This window comes from Saccopteryx bilineata, chromosome 6 (assembly GCF_036850765.1).
Source record: "Saccopteryx bilineata isolate mSacBil1 chromosome 6, mSacBil1_pri_phased_curated, whole genome shotgun sequence".
NCBI classification, from domain to species: Eukaryota; Metazoa; Chordata; class Mammalia; order Chiroptera; family Emballonuridae; genus Saccopteryx; species Saccopteryx bilineata.
In genome coordinates this window covers 110,077,207-110,098,758 of record NC_089495.1, presented here as the reverse complement: position 1 = coordinate 110,098,758, position 21,552 = coordinate 110,077,207, and the positions used below count along the sequence as shown (strand labels likewise).

Genomic DNA, 21,552 nt, shown 5'->3' with positions numbered 1-21,552 from the left:
ATAGCCTCCCTTAGCCTCAGTTTCCTTTTGGAGACATTTCCAATGGTAACACAACAGCACTTCATATAAAATTTGGATGAAAGCTTAAGTACATTACTTCATCCTTGTCCCTTAAATAAGGGCTCAATAGCATTCGTGAAGCTTAAGCTCACCAAGGACAAAGTCTTTTCTGTCTAAATGGGGCCAGTATTTGTTCTATTTGTCAGCCCCTAAAGCATCAACAAGCTGAGTCCATCTTCCTGTCCAAATCAAGTACTTTTCCTCCTTCTATGTAGTATGTGGAGGAATGACAGAGCCCAGAGTAAAACAGATAGAGCCCACCCATTTCTCTGGTAAGGAAAACATAGAGCAACTCCCTTTTGCCACACTGTAAGCCATGACTGGGTCACTTGAGTCAACTTTTCCCAACTGCTCATTAGTCATCAATACAAATGTATTCCTCCTCAGAGGTCAAGAAAACTCACTAACCCAAAGACTATCAAAGTAGTGTTTCATCTTTAAAGGTCTAACTACCTATAGCTGGATGAGCCAGCAAAGCTTCTGTTTTAGGATTGTGGACATGTGCATTAATTATTTAGATTCTGTTAATAACTAACTGAGTTATCTAACCTATTAATTTTATTTTGCCTTCATATTTCCAACTTAAATTTAAATTCCTATTTTCTCTCCAAGATTCCAAAGATAATCATCTCTCTCATGTAGGAAAGTGAAGTGGTTAAAGAGTCTGAGATATACAGTAAGAACCCACTAGCATCTTGGTTCCACTACTTACTGTGTGACCTTGGGCAAATGATTTAACACTGTGTCTCCGTTTCCTCATGTAAGAAACGGGAATACTAATGATATTTACCTTATATGCTTATGCAGTTAAATAATACATATCAAGCCTAATTCCAATTCTCTTATCCTCCCTTTACAGTATAACAGTATAACTAATCAACATTGGCTTGAACCGATATTCTCTCAGAGAGAAGAGGGCAGAAAACTACAAACTTCATTTCAAAATCTTAGTGCTTCTAATAAAAGTAAGGCAAACTATCAAGAACAAGTAAATTATCCAAGTTTATACAATCCAAAAACCAACCACCAATATTTGCAGAATTTCTTTCCAGATATTTCACACAACTGGAAATTGAAAAATACTTCATACAACTGAATCAGATTATATACAATTTTGTATTCTACTCTTTCATTTTGTCAGGTATTTTTCCACATCATCAGAAGCTTTTCCTAAATATAAAACGAGTCTTCCAGAATGCCCTTATCAAATCTGCTGCAGAATTAATAAAAAAAGTTTGGTCTAGTTTGGTGTTTTGGCTTTCTTTGGTTTTGATCTGTTTTTTACTTTAAAAATATTCCATATAACCCATAAACAAAAAATGAAAGCCCCAGACTCCCAACTACTCTGAATTTTAAGTCCAAGTTTATGGCCAAGGTATTTACCATTGGCTAATACTAAAATGTACATATATTATGGCATAATTATACAGCTTCCTGCTCTGAGCACCTCAACTTGCCCTACAAGTACTTTCCAGTGGTATCATTAACCTCATTTTACATATGAAGAAGCTAGTAGAACAGTGAGTGATAAGACTTCTCTAAATATGAATTATCAGGTTACCAATCGAGAAACTGAATCCAGGACTCCTAATATTCACTGCAGAATTACAGGCCTAGGGTAGGCTTATAAGGGTGTTGTAAAAAGCAAATGCTTTACGGAAGTCTGATAGCTTTGAAATGACCCCAACATCAGTTCTGGAACACCCTAATGCGATAGGGGCATCTTTCTAGGGGTCTGAGAGAATAAACAAGGATCTTAAGTTTTGTAGATAACTGGCACTGGCTGGCCAATTATCACTGACCACAATTACAGGTGGGGAAATCAAGACAGAAGAAAACTGAAACACATCCCCATCAATCTGTGATTAAAAAAGGACCCTTATCCTCTCTCTACTCAGCTCACCCCAATGGGAATCAAGTAGATACAGCTTTCTGTGGACTGACAGAATAGGAACACTGCTGCCTCCAACAGAAGGGGAAAAGTTACTGGAAGGGAGATGTGGTGTGGGGGATGAAAGGACAACCAAGTAAGAGTCAAAGCGGATGGAGCTGGAGAAACTTTCCTGATGTGAGATCCACACAGCCCCCAAGAATGTGCCCGATTACACATTCAGCGTTCACTCAGGCACTTCCCAAGTGGTTTATAGGAGGGCACAGCCCTTAGCCTTGGAGATCTCAACTCCCTAAAACTTGGTTTGACTGGCTCAAATCTATGTAAACAACAGATAAAATTATCTATAAAATTATTCATCTATAAAATTATTCATCCAAAATATGGGGGGAGAGGAGGGAATAGCAGCATTCTCTCATCCTTATTAAAGCACAAAGTCATACCATCCTTTGGTTTTAACGTCTTTTACTAATATAGACTACTCTAGATCATGATTTCACATTCTCTAAGACAAATTAAAATTTAAAACTTCAAACTGTGAAGTCAGTCAACACCATTAATCTCAAAGTTAATAATTTCCACATTAAACAGAGATGGAGCAGGAAGGTTGCAGAATTTGCTGACCATGACTAGAGACAGAGTTCAAAATTCACCACTGGAAAGTACAAAGACACTTGTTCTTAGCTCAATGAGAACAGCTGATGACATTACACACCACAGTAATGCTAATATGGCTGTGATTACTCATTCTGCACCCTGGTATGGTTCTCTCCTCCCAAGAGTCAGATACAGGTTAACTAGATATCACAAAATGGGATGGATCAGGGAGTGCAATTCAGTGCAAATTGACACCTTTTTTTTTTTTTTTTTTTTTTATTTATTCATTTTAGAGATGAGAGAGAGAGAGGAGAGAAGGGGGGAGGAACTGGAAGCATCAACTCCCATATGTGCCTTGACCAGGCAAGCCCAGGGTTTCGAACCGGCAACCTCAGCACTTCCAGATAGATGCTTTATCCACTGCGCCACCACAGGTCAGGCTGGACACCTTTTTTAAAAAAAAACTTTATTTATTCATTTTAGAGAGGAGAGAGTGAGAGAGGGAGAGAGAAAAGGAGGGAGGAGCAGGAAGCATCAAGTCCCATATGTGCCTTGACCAGGCAAGCCCAGGGTTTCAAACCAGTGACCTCAGTGCTCCAGGTTGATGCTTGATCCACTGTGCCATCACAGGTCAGGGCAAATTTACATCTATACATCAAGATGATCCAACACAGGAAAAGCTGTTTTCTTCACTTCCCAGCCTACTTACCAATAAACTGAAGTTAACAAAAGTATCTTTCAAGACAGGCAGACAAACACAGTACTTACAGATTTTTATCTTAAAGGACTAGATAGAATACACAGGGTTACTTCCATTTACAGGCCTGCTCAATGTGGGACTGGTAGCACGTTCATACCCAGTGTGAAATACAGTAGCACCATCCTCAAACACTGCTTCCACTCCACACAGGCCACGCTGGTCCCAAATCCTTTCACCTCTCTTCTATGTCAAAGGGTGGCACAGCATCCAACCCTACCAGAAGCACGCTGTCCCTGGACCACCAACCCTACTGTGTCCTTCACTGGCCATTCCCCACCAAAACAGACTTGCTTTGGGGTTCTGGGTTTTGACAACATACAGGAAACTAAGTCTTCTGAAGGACTCATTAAGGTGTTAGGCAGGGGTCCCCAAACTACGGGCCCGCAGGCCGCATGCGGCCCCCTGAGGCCATTTATCCGGCCCCCGCCGCGCTTCCAGAAGGGGCACCTCTTTCATTGGTGGTCAGTGAGAGGAGCACATTCACCATCTCATCAGCCAAAGCAGGCCCATAGTTCCCATTGAAATACTGGTCAGTTTGTTGATTTAAATTTACTTGTTCTTAGATAACTTGGACTTGTTGATCTTTGAATATATGTAACCTGATTTATTGATGTCGCCCCATTAAAAAAATAAAAATATAATAAAAAAAATAAATAAATTTACTTGTTCTTTATTTTAAATATTGTATTTGTTCCCGTATTGTTTTTTTACTTTAAAATAAGATATATGCAGTGTGCATAGGGATTTGTTCATAGTTTTTTTATAGTTCGGCCCTCCAACGGTCTGAGGGACAGTGAACTGGCCCCCTGTGTAAAAAGTTTGGGGACCTCTGGTGTTAGGACTGGTTACCTGGAAAAAGAACAATGATGGGAGTTTGTTTCATGTACCTGAAAATAAACTAATTCAATATAATTCCTAAATCCAGAACCAGAAACAAGCTGGTTATATGGGAGGGAAGGAATAATAGGTGAACACACAGGCTCAATATAGAAATAAACTTTTGTGAAGATGTAGAAAAGGTTAAAGAGGGGGATAAATGGTCATGGAAGAAGGCTTGAATTGGGTATAGGGAACACAGCTATAATACAAGTGTTTTTCAAACACTGGTCTGTGGACTGGTCCACCAGAAATTTCATCCTGGTCCCAAAAAGAGTTAATCACCGTAAAGTTACATGAAGATTATAGACCCAAGGATTTTAGTCGAATTCGCTTATGCTCAGGGTGATTACTGCCTTAGCAGTCCCGGAAACAATTCTATTTTCACCGGTCCCTAAATGTACAAAAGGTTGAAAACCACTGCAACACAATACACAGATAATGTATTATAGGACTGTATACCTGAAACCTATATATAATCCTATTACCTATGTCACCTTAAATAAATTTAATAAAAAAAATAATCAACTTTCAGCAGTGTGAGATGTAGTAGTGTCTCAAAACATCCAAATGGTCCCTAAATCAAGTGGTAGTTTTACAGCGTGTTCACTCCACAATTCTTCACACCATTTTTTTACACAAATAAACTTACCCTTTGAGCCAAAACCCAAGAACTAAAGGGGAATGCCAACATTTTAAGATAACTCCTGCCTGACCTGTGGTGGCGCAGTGGATAAAGAGTCGACCTGGAAATGCTGAGGTCGCCGGTTCGAAACCCTGGGCTTGCCTGGTCAGGGCACATATGGGAGTTGATGCTTCCAGCTCCTCCCCCCTTCTCTCTCTCTGTCTCTCTCTCCTCTCTCTCCCTCTCTCTCTCCTCTCTAAAAATGAATAAATAAAATTAAAAAAATATATATATATATTTAAAAAAAAAAAAAAAAGATAACTCCTATACAGACAGCTTGTCAGACAGTAAATACTTCTGAATGGGATTAGATCTATTAGTAATTCAGTGACCATTCCCAATAGCAGTAGTAAACACAACAGGGTTGTGGTAAAGTAGAGCCAACAATGAAGGACCTTTAAAGGAACTTTTCACCTAATTTACACTAATAGGTGGGAGAAACTTATTCAAATCAACTATTTTAAATGAGGGTGCTAAAAATTAGAAGGAAAAAGCAAAGGAGGAGTTGAAAAAGTACAGAGGGGTACAGAAGATGATCAGAATAAAGTGACCTTATAATAGATGCCATTCAGATGTATACCCTCAAAAATGCAGAAGGCTACATCTGACAGTCTTCATTTAGTAGATAACTGAGAACAGAAAAGACTACAAGCCTACATTTTTAACTAATGTACTCTGGGTATTAGCCTTAGATGCGAAATTAAAAAAACTAATGAACAAAAAGCAAGTCTGTTAATGACTGGTTGAAGGGAAGGGGGGAAAGGGATTATGATTTCTATTTAAAGCAGTTAAAGTGAAAGCTGACTTTTGTGACTTTTAAAAAGGAAATACTATAAGACTGGCTTTAAGATTTTGCTCTACATCAAACTTCAGATATTTGAATTTCACAACAATGCAAAAGGGTTAATTTTTTAATTGTGGTTCTGATTACATTCAGGAAACATAATCACCCATATAAAACTTCTAGTCATTAGCAGCAAATTCCTCTTTTCCGTCATAGTGCAAATGTGGTACCTTTTGCAGCTCTCTGAGCGGCTGATGCACACTTAGAGGACTGGGGAAGGTCATCACAAAAAGACATGAAGGGAGTTTAGTTCTTTCTACCATGTGTACGTAAAGGCAAACAGTTCAAAGGCCCTAAAATGTCAAGTTAGTCAAAAAACTAAGTTCAGATTTAAAAAAACTAAGTATTACAGCATTTTCTTAGTTTTCTGCACTCTTGAAGGCTCAGACTCTTATAACACTTGATATCTTAGCCAAAAGGCTGAGAAGCAATCAGACTCCTATAAAAAGCATGCCAATTAAACCACACCCAGCAGAAATAATTAATGCCCTCTTTGTGTGTTCCAATTTTACTTGTTTCCTGTCTTCCTCCACCTCTGGTACAAACAGCCAAATGTGTATTCCCCACACTATTACAGGAAACAAAACAAGGGGATTCCATTTAAATAGAAGGCTGTCAAATTCCTGGGCAGAGCCAAGCAAGACATCGAAGATCATGCCCCATAATTGACCAAACAAAAATACTATTAACATATTTATAGTCAGAATAAGTAATGATAAGTCCAAAAACTATAACCTAATAAAAAACATGGAAGGGGCGTTAAAATTCAGAAGTTTTTAGGCCTACACAGGCTGTCCTAGTGACATTCAAGTTCATTTGCACAATAAACGTAGTCTAGCAAGTCATCATGCTCTTACAGTGAGATCCTGATGTGATGTGCCCTGTGCAGGCCTTGCAGGAAGGTGGCTGCTGACTTGTTTCAGGCCAAAGTAACAAGACAGCAGGAACACTCACCAAAAGTGGTGCACTTTTGTGCAAAAAAGGCAGTTCACAGTTTGCTTAATAAAATTCAACATCTGGTTTTTTTTTAAGTGAGTCACTGAAACAAACAAATAAATTTAATAAGGAAGGTAACTAAAGGGGGTGAGAGGAAATCTCCATTTTGAATCCCAGAGGTGTACTGACAGTTAAGGATCACAGAATTAGTCACGAAAGGAATCCTTCAGATGCATTCATTATCTTAGAATCTGAAATATTATTAGGAGTGGAGGAGCAGGGGAGGGTATGGGGGGATAAATGGTGAGGGACAAAGACTCGATGGGGGGCAGGGAGGTGTGGGGGAGGGTGGGAGGTGGGAAGCACACAACACGCTGTAGAGAGGTGCTGTAGAATTAGGCACCTGAAACCTGTAGAACTGTGTTAACCAGTGTCACCCTGATAAATTCAATTTTTTAAAAAATTGTTTGAAACACAAATGAGGGCGGGGAGTGTAAATGAGGCTTAAGTGAGGACCCTGGGTTGTCAATAGCAGTAGAATAGGTCTCAGCTCAGGACTTCCTTGAGTTAATGTGCTTTCCTTTTCTCTCCTTGCCTTTTATATAAGCATAGGTGGAAGTCATGGTTAATCTAAAAGCCATAGCCATCAACAAACAGCTTGTCTTTAATTAAAATGACACCACAACTTCATCACAAAAGAAATTAAGTAGGGTCTTTCTATGAATACATTCAACATCTGATTTCACCCCAGATCGCTTACATTGTTAAATAGGATCACTTGGCACACTATTTACTTTTAAGTTCTTTCTTAGAAATATAATTTATAAGGCCCAGTAGCTCAGTTGGTTAGAGCACTGTCCTGATAAACCACAGTTGCAGGTTTGATCCCGGTCAAGGGACATGCAAGAATCAACCAATGAGTGCATAAATAAGTGTATCAACAAATTGACGTTTCTCTTTCTCTCTCACACATATCAATAAAAAAAAAAGTAATGAATACTAAAATTAACTTCAAATATTCACCTGCCCATCATTTGTGGAGGGAAAAAGTACTCAACATAAATGTGGGCTACAACTGTATATCAATATAAAATTCTCTGTTTTATTCTGTATCTCCCACATATTCACCTCCTTTAGCTTAAAATAAAGCAATCGCACTAAGAAATGCAATGACACGAACTTTAATATTCAAACTACTTATTAAAGGTCGCGAAACTCAACTAATCTGAACAAAGTGCTTTAAAAATATTTACTCCTAAATTAGCCACCACAGTGAGAAATTCAGATCATGAACAAGGGCCATCTCTGAAAGGGACAGACAGACAGTGGGGAGCTAGTCCTTCAACACTGAATAGTGGGCAATGTAATTCTGGAAGTCTGTGCCGATGTCGGTCAAATAACTTTGTAAATATGATATGTTTGCTCACTTATAGTTTGCATTGGGTGTGGGGGACAGGTTGTGAGCCAGTAAAGTCATTATAGCCTAAGGCTTAGTTTTAAGACTAAAGCCTTTCCTACCCTTTTAATTCTAAGATCTTTTCAAAACTAAGCTTTTTTCCCTGTAAGGTATTTTTCCCCTCTGAGAAAGAAGGAAGGAAGGGGCCGGAGCCCCAACCCGTGGAATAATAAAAGGCTTTATTGAGTACAGCGGGCATCCGCCTGAGGAGGTTCCCTAGCCCTGGAAACAGAGGCTAGGCAAGTCGCAAGGAGTGACCTGTGTGAGAGATATTTAAAGGGTCCCTAGGGTGGTCAAGTTAATATGAGGTGGTGAAATCTCATTGGTTGACAGACAGTTGCTTTTTTTCAAAGGGCTCCTGGGAAGTTTCTTTTGGCATGCTTGGTTGTGGGCGGTCCTTGCCAAAGTTCCTGGGCCTGACTTTTCCCCATTATCTACCAACCTTACATTCCCCATATCCTTGACTGTTGCATGATGTGGGGTGGTGCACTCTTATGAGGAATCCCATTTATGTCTCAGATAAGTGGCTTTGTATCAGAGACTTCCTTATTTGTATATTGGTTTAAAGGTTTTGATTTCTACACTATAAAATGGGACAGACCAGGAGCTTTCTTGCTCAGTTCCTGAAATTAGCATTGGAGAGGAGAAGCAGCCAAGATGGCAGAGTGCTGAAGGAGAAGCCAGTTTGGGTAGAGTTTGAACAGAGAGGAGATGAAGAACAGAGGGGCTGGTGAGGTAGAAACCTTTGATTCTAGGAAACTCAGATAAGTCAGTGGCTTTGAGAGTCCTGAATGGAAAGGGAAGTGTTTTCCCACTGTGTGTGTATTTCTCACCTCCCAGGTGCGAACTAGGATTAAAGCTAATGGCCCACCAGTTCTTGGTTCCATTGTTTCATTACCATCTGTCCAAATCAAATGCGAACCTACACAGGCCAGGCAGCTGTGATGGTGGCCGTGGCTACTGGCTTTACAGCCAATATTGTTTTTAACTTTTTTTTTAATTATCTCAATTCTGCTTTCCTTTTATTTATTTTCTTTACTGTGTTCTCAGTCATTATCAAAGGTGTTAAAATGTAACTTAAAGAAATGTAAAGCACCTTAAAGAAACATCCCAGAAATACAGGAATACAGTATTACAGGCCTAACTACAGAGCAATGGGATCACAGCTGGAGAAGGATTCATGACAGAACCACCAATCGAGACACCTTATTACAGAAATTTTTAACCCTAATAAATTTCTTTAGTGTTAATTTTTAAATTATCCAAAGTACTTCAGAACAAAAATAGCAACAAAAACCACTTTGGTGACCTCTTCTAAAATGTAAAAACCATCAAATATTGCATTTAAAAATCAATGTTACATTATAATCTCAAAGCCTGGATGTTAATACAAATACACATAACTATATTAATGTTTATAGTATATGTATTATATATATAAATAGAAATCTAAGCACTACATAATTCTATTGCATGAATTTAAAAAGGGTTCAAAAAACCACCTTGGCACACAGGAAACAGAGAATAAGAGTGTAAGAATCTTTCACATTCAATGTATGCAAATGTCATAATGAGCCACCAGAAGAAAGTTAAATTCTCAAAGACTGAAGAAAGGAGAGACTTTGGAGTCACACATTACATAAAGTAGGCTGGTCCAAAGGAAGTTTTCACATTCGTTGTATGTAAATTTCATGATGGCTTGTATCCAGAGAAAAGGTTTAGGAAAAGTTTAGTGAAATACACCCAGCTTGCTGCTGAGCGCACAACTTCAAGTTCCCCCTGCTACCTCCCCCTCAACCTCCTTTAGAGAAGGAGATCCCTGCGGCAGAGAGGTGATGCAATCCTTACCTTACAGTAGCTGGGCTTCTCTTCAAATTACAGAACCACTGGCTGAAACTTGACACTGAACCCTCACTAGTGTGACAAATTAGTGATTCTGCAAATTAAGCCTCATAGAGACAAGAAGCTATATCATCTCTGATACAAACTGTGGTGAGTGAATGCACCTGTCTTGATGTATTTATCTTAACGCAATCCTACACTTAAGATACATGAGAATAGCTGGAAAATAGCCCTTTCCTGTCAAAATAGTGCAATAAAATCCACATTTGAGGGTCACTACCTCAAGAATCTGCCAAAATAAGAGTCTCTAGTTAAACCGTATGCAGACCACTTTAACCTTGCTTCCACGCAACCAGTCTGAAGTATTTATTTACTTGTATAACCATTTATGTGGTTATTTTGTTTTCAAGCTTTGAAGGGCACATTTCCAAACCTAGGAATTACGTAACCCAATTATCACTTCTCTCTCCAAATGGATTTGAAACGCAAATGCATTTCTTATCAGACGCAAAATGACAGGTAAGCCCTTTTCTCTTTTCCCTTAGGCTCACCACCTCTGCAAAGATCAAGACCCTGCCTCCCATTCCGTCTGCAGGGATTTCTCACTCCGGCAAGACTGATCTTCCCTCAATCCACTTTACACAGGCTTCTGGGACAAGGTACTAGTGGACGAATGCGCTAATTTTCTAGATTAAAAAAGGAAAACTGTTTGGTGCCAGGAAACTGAAGAGGCAAAACTAAGTGCTTCCACGCCTCAGATAAAACTACTGAAGAAATAACAAGCTAATAACAAGATCTTCCTTATCTTCCCACGTAATCCAAACTGGTTCTCCCAACTTCCTCCTCCTGGCTAGAGTCCAAATAAGACTTAGAGGGTTATCATCACGCTCTTGGAGTCTTTTTTTTTACTGCAGTTACAAAATGCAATCACTGAGCCCTGCACAGAAGTTGCCAGTTCAACCCTGGTCAGGGCACAGATGTCTCCTGCTCTTTCCCTAATCATCAGTAAAATAAACATTTTAAAATTTTTTCTTTTTAATGCAACTACTGAGCCTTCCCCCTTCCTGATGTCAGGTTCCCTTAGTTACTTTCAAATGTTTAAGTCAACAAACAATAGGGAGGCCCCTCACCAGCAGTGGAAAGGCAACAACTCTGTAACAACTTCAGGATCATGGTTGTAAACAGAAAAACAGGTTTTCTCAACTCTGATGCTTACTCAAATCTTCCCCCTCCCCCTTACTCTTCACAGCTTTGCTTTCATCAGATGAGTGGGGCAGCGTTGAAGACTTTAGGATCATGGGGTTTAGCATTAAGACCAGTTCTGTAACTTAAACCACACAAAGAACGACACTGTAATTAAGGCAACAAATATTATCTGGAAAGAAAATGCTAGAAAAAATATTTTCCTTTTAGGTCTCAAAGATCCAGAGATGTTGAAACTGAGTCACACTAAAAAAATGTAGCAGCCTCCAGCCTGTTCTGTGGCCGCCGAGTGGATAAAGTGTGGATCTGGAACACTGAAGTCCCCCGTCCAAAACCCTGGGCTTGCCTGGTCAAGGCACATATGACAAGCAATCAGGGAGCTACTAAAGTGAAGCTACTAAATTGAAGCAACTAACTATGTTCCCTTTCCTCTCTTTCCTCTCTCTTTAAAATCAATCAATCAATAAATAAAAATAGCACCTCCAGCTTGCAGGGGTGTATAAGAGGAACAGAGCTTGCTGCAGGTGACCCGGGATGCCAAGTCACAGATGCCACAGTGCAGACCAATGAGCCACATGCTTTATAAGTGGCATTCTCTTCTGAGAAGACAAACGTACCATCCACTGTCCCTAAGAATTAGACAACTCATGGGACTGTGTCAGTAGGAACAAGTTACCTTGATAGAAATAATCTGTCCTCCCAAAGATCTACAAATTGACCTCTGCCTCCTCCTAAAGGGAGACAAGACCTCACACATCTCCCCTTCGATATCAGAACCAAAATGAGATATAAGCTGAAGGACGATGTTTTACCTTTCTCTCTACTTATGGAATGAAGAGCAATGACAAGCTGCAATTTTGAACTTCACTCTATCTCCAAACAATAATGGTAAAAAATTAGATTCGCACATTCCACACTACTTTCTAGTAGGTTTGACTAGTTTACCCTGACATCATGACACAAGTGTGCTTAGGAATGTATTTTGTCCACAAAGAAGATAGCTTAATAAAACCTTACAGTAGTGAGCTATTCGGTCTACTTTTGTTCCACGGTCCCCCAACCCCAACATCTCTCTTAAATAAAATACAGTCTGATAGTAAAATAGCTTTCTACATTTCTTCAATACTTGTTATTTCCAAAATAGTCAATAAGTTTTCATAAATCTGTATTTGTGTCTTTTGATATACCACAATACTAGTTTTTACTGCATAAACCTTATTCACCATAACCTAGTCAGACTCAGATCTCCAAGTACTCTGAATACATTCGGTTTTGCCAGGGCTGCTTGGCATCAATTTTGGATTCAGCCCACCCAAATTTAGCCTCCTCTGGATCCAATGGAACATCTCATTATAATCTTCTTTATTCCCGTACTTGGGTTAGTGGGTAAAGATCTATTATATCAATGATATCTAACATTTACCTAATGCAATATTAAAATCAGTCATTTAAATTTTAAAGCACCTTAAGTCAATATAACTTTCTCTCACAACTGCCCTAACTATATTTTGAGATTGCTAACTAACTTCAATCTCAGGAATTATCATTTCTATTTAAAAAAAACACACAATTATATTCAATAGTGATTTCTTTGTGTGAATCATTCACTCCCAGAGCATGAAAGTTAATCTTAAAGAACAGACTAAGCAAAACGTTGAATATTTTGTAAATGCCTACTATTCATATTATTACATAATCTGTTCCATGTATTACCAAACTCTGTAAGTCAGTTTAAATCAAATGCAGTATACTACCAAATAATATTGAATGTAAACTGAAATTGAAAAATAATTTTTTTAAAAATTCAGTATACTACTGGCTTTAGATTGCATTTCATGGGCCTCTTATGTTTGCACGAGTGTTCCTAAGAAGCTGCATTTAAAAAACTAAAATGTAATCCTATTTTTACTTCTTCTATTACAAAAACAAAGATAATTTCATAGGAAAATGTGGTCTTATACCACAATACTACTTTCATAATAAATTCCAAATTCAGTCTGACAAGACTCTCCTACCTGTACTTTTCAAATTTTCTGTATTTAATGCATCCATCACTCAGAGAAACTGACATTTTCTGTTTTCATGTCTTTATGAATGCCAGTCCATTCATTCCAAAAATAAATTTAAAAAACAAGATGAACTGCCTCAGCCAGATAGCTTGGTTGGTTAAAGCACCATCCCCAAGCACAAAGGTTGCCAGTTCAATCCCTGATCAGGACACATACAGGAACAAATCTTTACTCTCTCTCAAGTCAGTAACATTAAATTTTTTTAAAATAAGATGGACTGATGGGTAGAAAGATGGATGTGCCCATGGACAGATTTATGATAAAGCAAGTATAACAAAACTAGATGGTAGGTATATGGGTGTTCAAAGTAAAATTCTATCAACTTTGCTGAATGTATAAAATATTGTATAATAAAATCTCGGAAGAATAACATTTCATTTTCAAGGCCCATCTCAATGGCCAACACAGAACTCCATTTTTCTCGAAGGTACTTAAAACCCTATCTTGCTTGATTCATAGTTACTTACATGTCACATCTAATCTCCCTAAAGGGTACACAAGTTTGAATAATTTTTGTCATTCAAATGCATCTGGTATATCTTATACACAATCATCATTCAACAAATGGGAAAAATATATTTTGACCATCCTCTGAAAACATAATTGCTGTTCTTTAGTTATATTAATAGACTTATTCTCACACAATAGACATTATGCTCATGTAGAACACACAGGAAGCTGAAATATAAAAGCCCATGTTTCAAGAAAAAAATTTCCCCCAACCATACATTTATAATGTAACTGAGACACTAAAACATGCAGGAATTTAAGTTAAATTATAATACACAGCAGTATGAATTAAAGGGTTTACCAAGCATTAACTCAGGGAATGCAAAAATGCCTTCCAGCACAGCCAAGAATAAAAGTTGGTGGAACTTAAGCCTTGAAAACTAAGCAAAATTTATGGAATTTCCAGTAGAAGCACAGAAGACCCAGAACGGGATGGTCTAAGCCTGAATTAAGAGCTAATTTAGGGGAATGGTTATAGGCTAGAATGTGAAAGTTTGAAAAACTTGAAGAAAGAAGAGTTAGCAGACTAGCAGGCACTGAACCAGTAAGAACGGAGTGCTGAAGATAACATCCAGGTTTGAAAACTAGGGGAAGAGCTAAGCAGACCATTAACCAAATCTGAGAACTCAAGACAGGAACCTCATCTAAGAGGAACAGGAAATACAGTATGCTTGGGTTTACACATGTTGAATTTGAGGTGAAAGTGGGACATTTATGGCCTTTAGTTGGAGACACAGAACAGTAGAGGGGTAAGTTATCTAGAAGAGAACCAGAGGAAAAGACCACAACTAACCCCAAGGTATACTCATGATGAGCACAGAAGGGAAAATCATGAGTAAACCAATTAGAGAAGTCAGAATGATGGGTAAGGATCAGGACAGTACAATGTAATAGAGTCCAAGAAAAGAAAATATCTCTACAAAGGGGATCATCAATAGAAAATGAGAAAGAGGAAGACTCAGCCCCATCATGCCAGCCTTTATGATTTACTGACCATAACGAGTGCGGCTTCGGCAATCATCCACACACAGACTTTGGGACTACAGAAGCCCAGCACACAGTTCTGTCTCACTGTATTTTTTTTTTTTTTTCTGTAATGAATACAGCTTGAAATAAAGGATATGTTGAATTTTGTCCTTAAATAATGCATTTAAGTGAAAATTCACTAAATAATAAACTGAAAAGGTGTTACAGATTTAGCATTCTAATTTTACTTGGCTTAACAGCAAAACTTTTTATTTTTTTTAGCTTATATCAAAGCTATATAATTGATGAAAAGGAAATTTAAATAAGGAAGGTGGCCCAAATGCCTCTCATGTGGCAAAGATAACTCAACTGAAGACTCAGTATTTAGAGTGCTTTACCCATAGATAGGTTGATAAGCCATAATTATTGATAGATTGAGCTGGGAGTAAAAATGCCAGTGAAAAAAAGAATTTTACTATAAGGTTGAACCATTATGAAATCACCAGCATATAAAAATGTATTATATTATTTCATGTTCCTTCGAAGACACAAATTCTCTGCAAAGAATTTCTGTGCCACTGATGAGTTTTCTTAGTCCTTACCAGAAATTAGCAAAGAGGGAGAATTCTTCCACACTATAATGGATTTGTATATCCATTAGAATACAAACCTGCATCCTTTAGACACCAAAATAATCATTTTTTTCAAGTTCATCTGGTCCTCAATGTTCATAATTGAGAACCACCACACCAACTTCAGAATTTTGTATGCACAGAAAAAAAAAAGATGGTTATCTGACCCAGGGAGGTCCCAGGGGATTTTGGGTAAATCTGCAAGTTGTACCTATGAAGTCCAAAGCAAATCCTGATCTGCAGAGAAGCAGGGCTGAATCCACTCTGTGCTCATTGATGCTCCTTACATTTGCAGACTGCTTTGCTCTCTCCAATAACCATAGGGTTTATGTTGCCTTTCCAAGAGTATTCCAGGAAGCAAAGTTATGGCACACACAGAGACCAAAACAAAAACAAAAGGCTGCCCTGGCCAGATAGCTCTTTTGGTTGGGGCATTGTCCTGGTACGCAAAGATTGCAGGTTCAATCCCCACTCAGGGTACATACAAAAACAGATCAGTACTCTGGTCTCTCTGTGGCCCTCTATCTGTCTCTCTCTCTCGCTTCCTCTCTCTCCAAAATCTATTTTAAAAAATTAAAAAATAAAATAAAAAAACACCATGACCCAGTAAATTCCCATGAAGCCAGGGCACTGGGTAGTTTCCAAGGGCAGAGTGTTCCAGAAAAATACAAATAGTTCAGGCTTCCCAAAGAAATTCCATGCAAATACAGACAGCTGCTCTCTTAAAGTCATGCAGGAATGCAATTTGGGAGCTTGAATGAAGAGCAAGCACAAGGACAGGAAAAATATTTCCAGCCTATTAGGAATTCTAACTAGCCAATCAGTATTACTTCCCCTCTTCTTCCTTTCAAAAGTCTGCTCAGATTCCCTGGGCAAGGAGCGCATGATACCTAGCAATATTTGTGTCTGATGCATTTCAGTAATTTTCAGGTCTCCACCAACTTTAACCTTTTTAGAAGTTACATAAGATTCTTTTCCAATATTCAAAAGTTTGCCACGTTAAAAAGAAAAAAAAAAAAGGCTAGGTATCCTTCAAAAATAGAAGCCACCCCTCCCACCACATCTCCCCAAGGGTTCGCCAAAAAAAAAAAAAAAAAAAAAAAAAAGGTGCAATAAAAATAAAGTTCTTATGAGTCTCAATTAAGGCATTTATACTTGGCACCTAATTTAGAATTTCTGAACAAAATATCTCATCCTAAGACATGTTCACATCAGTTCCACACAATTTTCAGCCTTTAGCAAATAAGATACACTTGGCTGCATAATCCCATTACCCAATTTTAATTCTTTTTCCTCATGCTCCCTTCAAAGGCACATATTACAATTTTCACCCGACTGTAAAAAAGGTTTTCCTTAAGGTAATTTCAGTAACAAACTAGACGTTAGCCTCACCAGGATTCTTTTAGTCAAATGTGACTGCAACAAGAAAGCAGCCATCTTCTGCCAGGGAATCTCTGTGGCTAATTAAATTACTCACCTACAGCTTAAAAACCCAAACGATGGAAAAGCTAATTTTACATCTTTTTAAACATGTGTTGAGCCTTATTTGAAGCATTCTTTTAAACTAAGAGTTCCAAATAATATAAAAAACAAAAATAAGAGTCAACTCAAAACTGCCATTGGGGGGGGGGGGGGGGCAGAACTCACAATACTCCCAAATTCTAGAAAGCTTTCTATGTGAAAAAAAAAAACAGGTCATGGAAATGAAGTTTCACTATTTATAAATACTGCACATGGTTTAAAAGATCCCGGGTTTTCCAAGTCTTAGCTTCTACTTTGTGGTGTGTAACCTTACGACAATCTTAGCCAATGCTAAACAAGTATAAATTTAAGGTACCATCCCTACAAATACAAAAGGTACCAGTATGTCCCCAAAAGATAACCAGTATTTAAGAAACTAGAAGTTTTTAAGCTAACAGCTTTCCAACTACTCTGTCCATGCAAATAACTTTCAAATTCTCAGGCAGGCCGTAGGAAGTAAAAAGCACAAGAAACTATATTTAATTAAAGATTCAGTCTCTAATTCCCAGTAGTAAATCACAGGAAATACTTAAGTGTTCCAAAGCAGCCTCTCCTCAGTCCTAAAACATAAAACTGTTAAGTTTTTTGGTTGGATTTGCATTTTAGAATTGAAGTTCTCCCTTTTCAGAATCTTTAAAACAGAAGAGTCTTTCAGATCTGAGTGAAATTTTGTTTTAACAAGTAACTCATTTTTATGAAAACTCTTAACCAGAAAACAAGTTATGAGTTAGAACATTTCATGTTGTTTCTTTTTTCTTCTTAAAATACCCTTTTACTCAAAGTGAAAATGCACTTGCTGTAATCTGATTTGCACAAACTGACATTTTTTATTTTATTTTACTTTATTGATTGATTTAAGAGAGAGAGAGGAGGAGGAGGAGGAGGAAGAAGACCAACCAAGCTATCCCACCAGGGCTCAACTGACTCTTCATCTCACCTGAAACATTGACTCACTTGAGAATGGCAGCTGTTCTTTCCCGACACCCCACTAGGTTTCTACTGGGAGCTGCCATTGGGCCTCCAAGTTTAGACAGATAATCCTACCACTTAATAGATCTGCTAGCTCTGGTAAATCAATTTAAAAAAAATAATCAGCCTGGCCTGTGGTGGCGCAGCATCGACTTGGAACACTGAGGTGGCCAGTTTGAAACCCTGGGCTTGCCTGGTCAAGGCACATATGGGAGTTGATGCTTCCTGCTCCTCCCTCCTTCTCTCTTTCTCTCTCTCTCTTTCTAGCTCTCTCCTGTCACTAAATAAATAAATAAAAATCTAGAAAATAAAAAAATTTAATTTAAAAAAATAATCAAATTATAATTGCACTTGGGAAAAATAACAAAATGGTTGAGGGATGATTTAGCTTTATTATCTATTTTTAAACTAACCATTAATCTTAAAAGTTTAAGTTCTATTACTTAAATTAGTTTATAGTAAGTACCCTAACTTACCATTTGAAAGGCTAAACTAAAAATCATCCCAAAACTTTGCTTTTCTCTACCTTTAAAGAAAAGCACACCAGCAAGTTTAATAGGTTGTAGCCATTTCCAAAGACCTAAGAAGAGTAAAAGAACAGTGTAACTACAACCTGTACCTTAAATGGCAAAAAAAGACTTTTTTTTAAATGGTAAATGCTTTATCAAAGCTCAAGTAAGATTCATAGATAAGCAAGTAAATAGTTAAACTCAAATGTTAAGTAAAACTAGGTTTGGCAGACAATCCTCACTTTGTGACCTTAAAAGATAACAGGGTGAGGAAAAAGTATTTACAGTTGCTCATATGAAAAATAATACAATAATTAATAAGAATACAACAATAAACTCGGTGTTTCAAGTACAACTGTAAACCTACTAAGGAGCCACTTCACCTTTTTGAAACACTTGGTAAATTGCATGGATGCCTAGTATGGGGTTACAAGTAATAACGTCAAAACACTTTGGAAAAAATAAAAAGTCCTGTTTCCTTCTCCAGGTTCTTCATCACGACATGAATAGCTTAACCTTTTTGACACACAATAACCAAGGGATGACTGTATGTAAAACAACCGTGATGGAACAATTGCGCAGCAAAGATTATACTGTACATATAAATTATGATTATCTTTATTATGCTGTACAGTCAGTATGAGGTCCTCGGATCTGTACCTCCGTGCTCCGTGTTAACACTGAGGTGGCAAAACGACAGCGAAGATACACACGTTCCCAGCCCGGGACACCCAGTGGAGCTTATCCATGCCTAATTAAAGGCCTGGGACCACCGCCGAGGCCAACTGTCCAAGTACTTCGCGTAGAGAAGTGCCCGCCGCACTGTTCCGCGGCCGGGCCGAAAGCCGCGCTGGCCCTTTAAAGGCACTCGCTTCCTGCACCCTCAGCCCCTCCTTCGCTGTCGCCAGCTCCCGCCTCCACCCGCAAGGGTCACACTTGAACTTTAGCTCTCCCCACGCCAGCCGGCGCCACAGCTCTACAGGCCGTGGCCACCCCACTGCACGTGTCAGATGCGCTACCTCGGACCTCGGGCTCGGCGCGCCGGGTTTCCTGCACTCAAAGCCCCTTCAGTTAAAATCAAAACAATGCAAAATGCACACCAGCCTCCAAAAACTGCGCGGCCAACCCCCACAGACAAACTCGCGCCCTATCTATGCCCTCCACCTGCAAGCCTAAATCCTTGCTGGCGGGGCTCCGATGCCCCCTGCAGAGCCCGTACCTGCCTAGCGCGGCGGAAACGGCTCCCGGCGCCCCCAAGGCTGGGAGGTCGCGCGCCGTGGGGCGGAGAAGAGCACCCTCACCCCCGAGATTCTGGAGGTTAAGGAGCAGCTGCGGAAGTCCGCGAGGGCCGTGGGTGACGGAGAAGCTCCCAGAGAACCCCTTCTTTCACTGACGAACTTTTCTGCCTGCTCTGATGGCCACCTCTTAGCGTACTTTTTTCACTACCTTTAAAGAAGCCCGTTCTCGGTCACACTCCAACTCTCGTCCCCGCAACCGATCCCGGGCAAGCCCACGACCCACATTTGCCAATTCTCGCCCGCTCCCTGCACGTGTGCCCTGCATTTTCAGGACAAGCAAACTTGCCGCCACTTATCTGACCCACCGCGACCTCAGGCGCAGATAGGGGTCCCCGCGTCCCCTCTCTGGTCCGGCCGTGCGCCCCGAGGCTACTCACCTTCCAGCCCGCCGAGCTGTTGCTGTCGCCCTTATCCTTGAAGTAGGGCACACTCTTGACCATCCATTCGTAGATCTGCGACAGCGTGAGACGCTTCTCCGCCGAACTCTCGATGGCCTTGGTGATAAGATCGGCGTAGGACAGGTTGCCCCACGCGTTGCGGCGGGACGAGCTGCTCTTGCGCGGCTGCCCAGTGAGCGGCCCGGCAGCGGCGGGGGGCACGGGTGGGTGCTGCGACAGCGGTCCGGGAGGCGGGGGCTGCGGCGGCGCCTGGTGCAGGCAGCCCCCCTCCGGGCTCTGGAAGTCCCCGCACAGCCCCCCGGTGGCGGCAGCTGCCGCCGCCACCGCGGCCGCCGCCGCGGCCGCCGCCACAGAGCCGGGCGCCTGCTGGAAGTCCCCGCTCTCCTCCAGCAGGCTCAGGTTGCTCATGAAGTCGGCGTTGACAGCGGTCGCCGAGGGCAGGCCCGCGGCGGTGTCGGGGTTCCCGGCCCCGCCGCCCGACGGCGCCGGGCTGGAAGTGGCCGAGTTGGACTGGCTAAACTCCGGCCTGGGCAGTGGCCAGGTGCACGAACGCGGCCGCGGCAGCGGCTCGAAGTCCGGGTCAATTTCCACCACCTGGGGCGCTTCGGCCATGGTGACCCCCGCCCCTCCCCCAGCCGCGAGAAAGCTAAGAAGTAGAGCGCAGCACTGGGGGCCACAGGGGAGAGGGCGCGAAGACCCGTCCGAGACTGGGGACGAGGTCGGTACCGCGAGCAGACGGAAACCGGGAGGGAGCGGCAAAGTGGAAGCGCGAGCCCAGAACTTAACTTCACCAGTCCATCAACATCTAGACTCCTGTGGGTCCGCTGCACCGACGGGACGGCAGGCCAGGGTCGCCGGGCTCAGGAAGCACCGGCGCCGCGGACCGAAGGACTGACGGACGCCGCGCGCGGGCCGCTCGCTCTCCTCCGCGGCGCAACCACGGCGCTGCTGCCTGTTGAATGTGGCTGCGGGAGCGGAGGTTGCAGCTACTACGCGGCCGCCCGACTTACGGGATCTGCCGCCACCCCCCGCCCGCGGCGGCGCGCGCGCCGGCCCACCCCTGACTGACAGCCCAAGAAGCCAATGAGCGCGTGGCACCGCCGCCCGGGCAGCCAGTGGACACTGGCCTGGGTGGGGGCCGGTTTTCCACCGGGAGGCGGCAGTGGGTTGGTGGGGAGCAGTGGGGTGTTTCTCTCTCTCTCTCTCTCTCTCTCTCTCTCTCTCTCTCTCTCTCTCTCTCTCTCTCCCTCTCCCTCTCCCTCTCCCTCTCTCTCTCCCTCTCTCTCTCCCTCTCTCTCCCTCTCTCCCTCCCTCCTCCTCCCTCTCTCTCTCCCTCTCTCTCCTCTCTCTCCCTCTCTCGCCTCTCTCTCCTCTCTCTCCCTCTCTCCCTCCGTTCCTCCCTCTCCCTCCTTCTCTCTCTCCCTCCCTCTCTCCCCCCCTCTTCTCTTCTCTTCTCTTCTCTTCTCTCTCTCTCTGGATCTGTTATGATTTTCTGATAATTCTCAAGTGTTTCTGTGAGTCTCTCGCTCT

The 21,552-nt window shown here is 41.2% G+C and overlaps 1 protein-coding gene across 1 annotated transcript in view; it reads right to left on the bottom strand.

Annotated features, from left to right (window-relative positions):
• FOXO1 (forkhead box O1) overlaps positions 1-21,063 on the bottom strand; it is a 96,682-nt gene extending 75,619 nt beyond the window's left edge. The window contains exon 1 of the mRNA XM_066234275.1: positions 20,002-21,063. Within this exon, the coding sequence (XP_066090372.1) occupies positions 20,002-20,634 (633 nt within the window). The 5' untranslated portion in view covers positions 20,635-21,063. The remainder of the gene's footprint in view (positions 1-20,001) is intronic.
• Between the last annotated feature and the right edge of the window lie 489 nt (positions 21,064-21,552).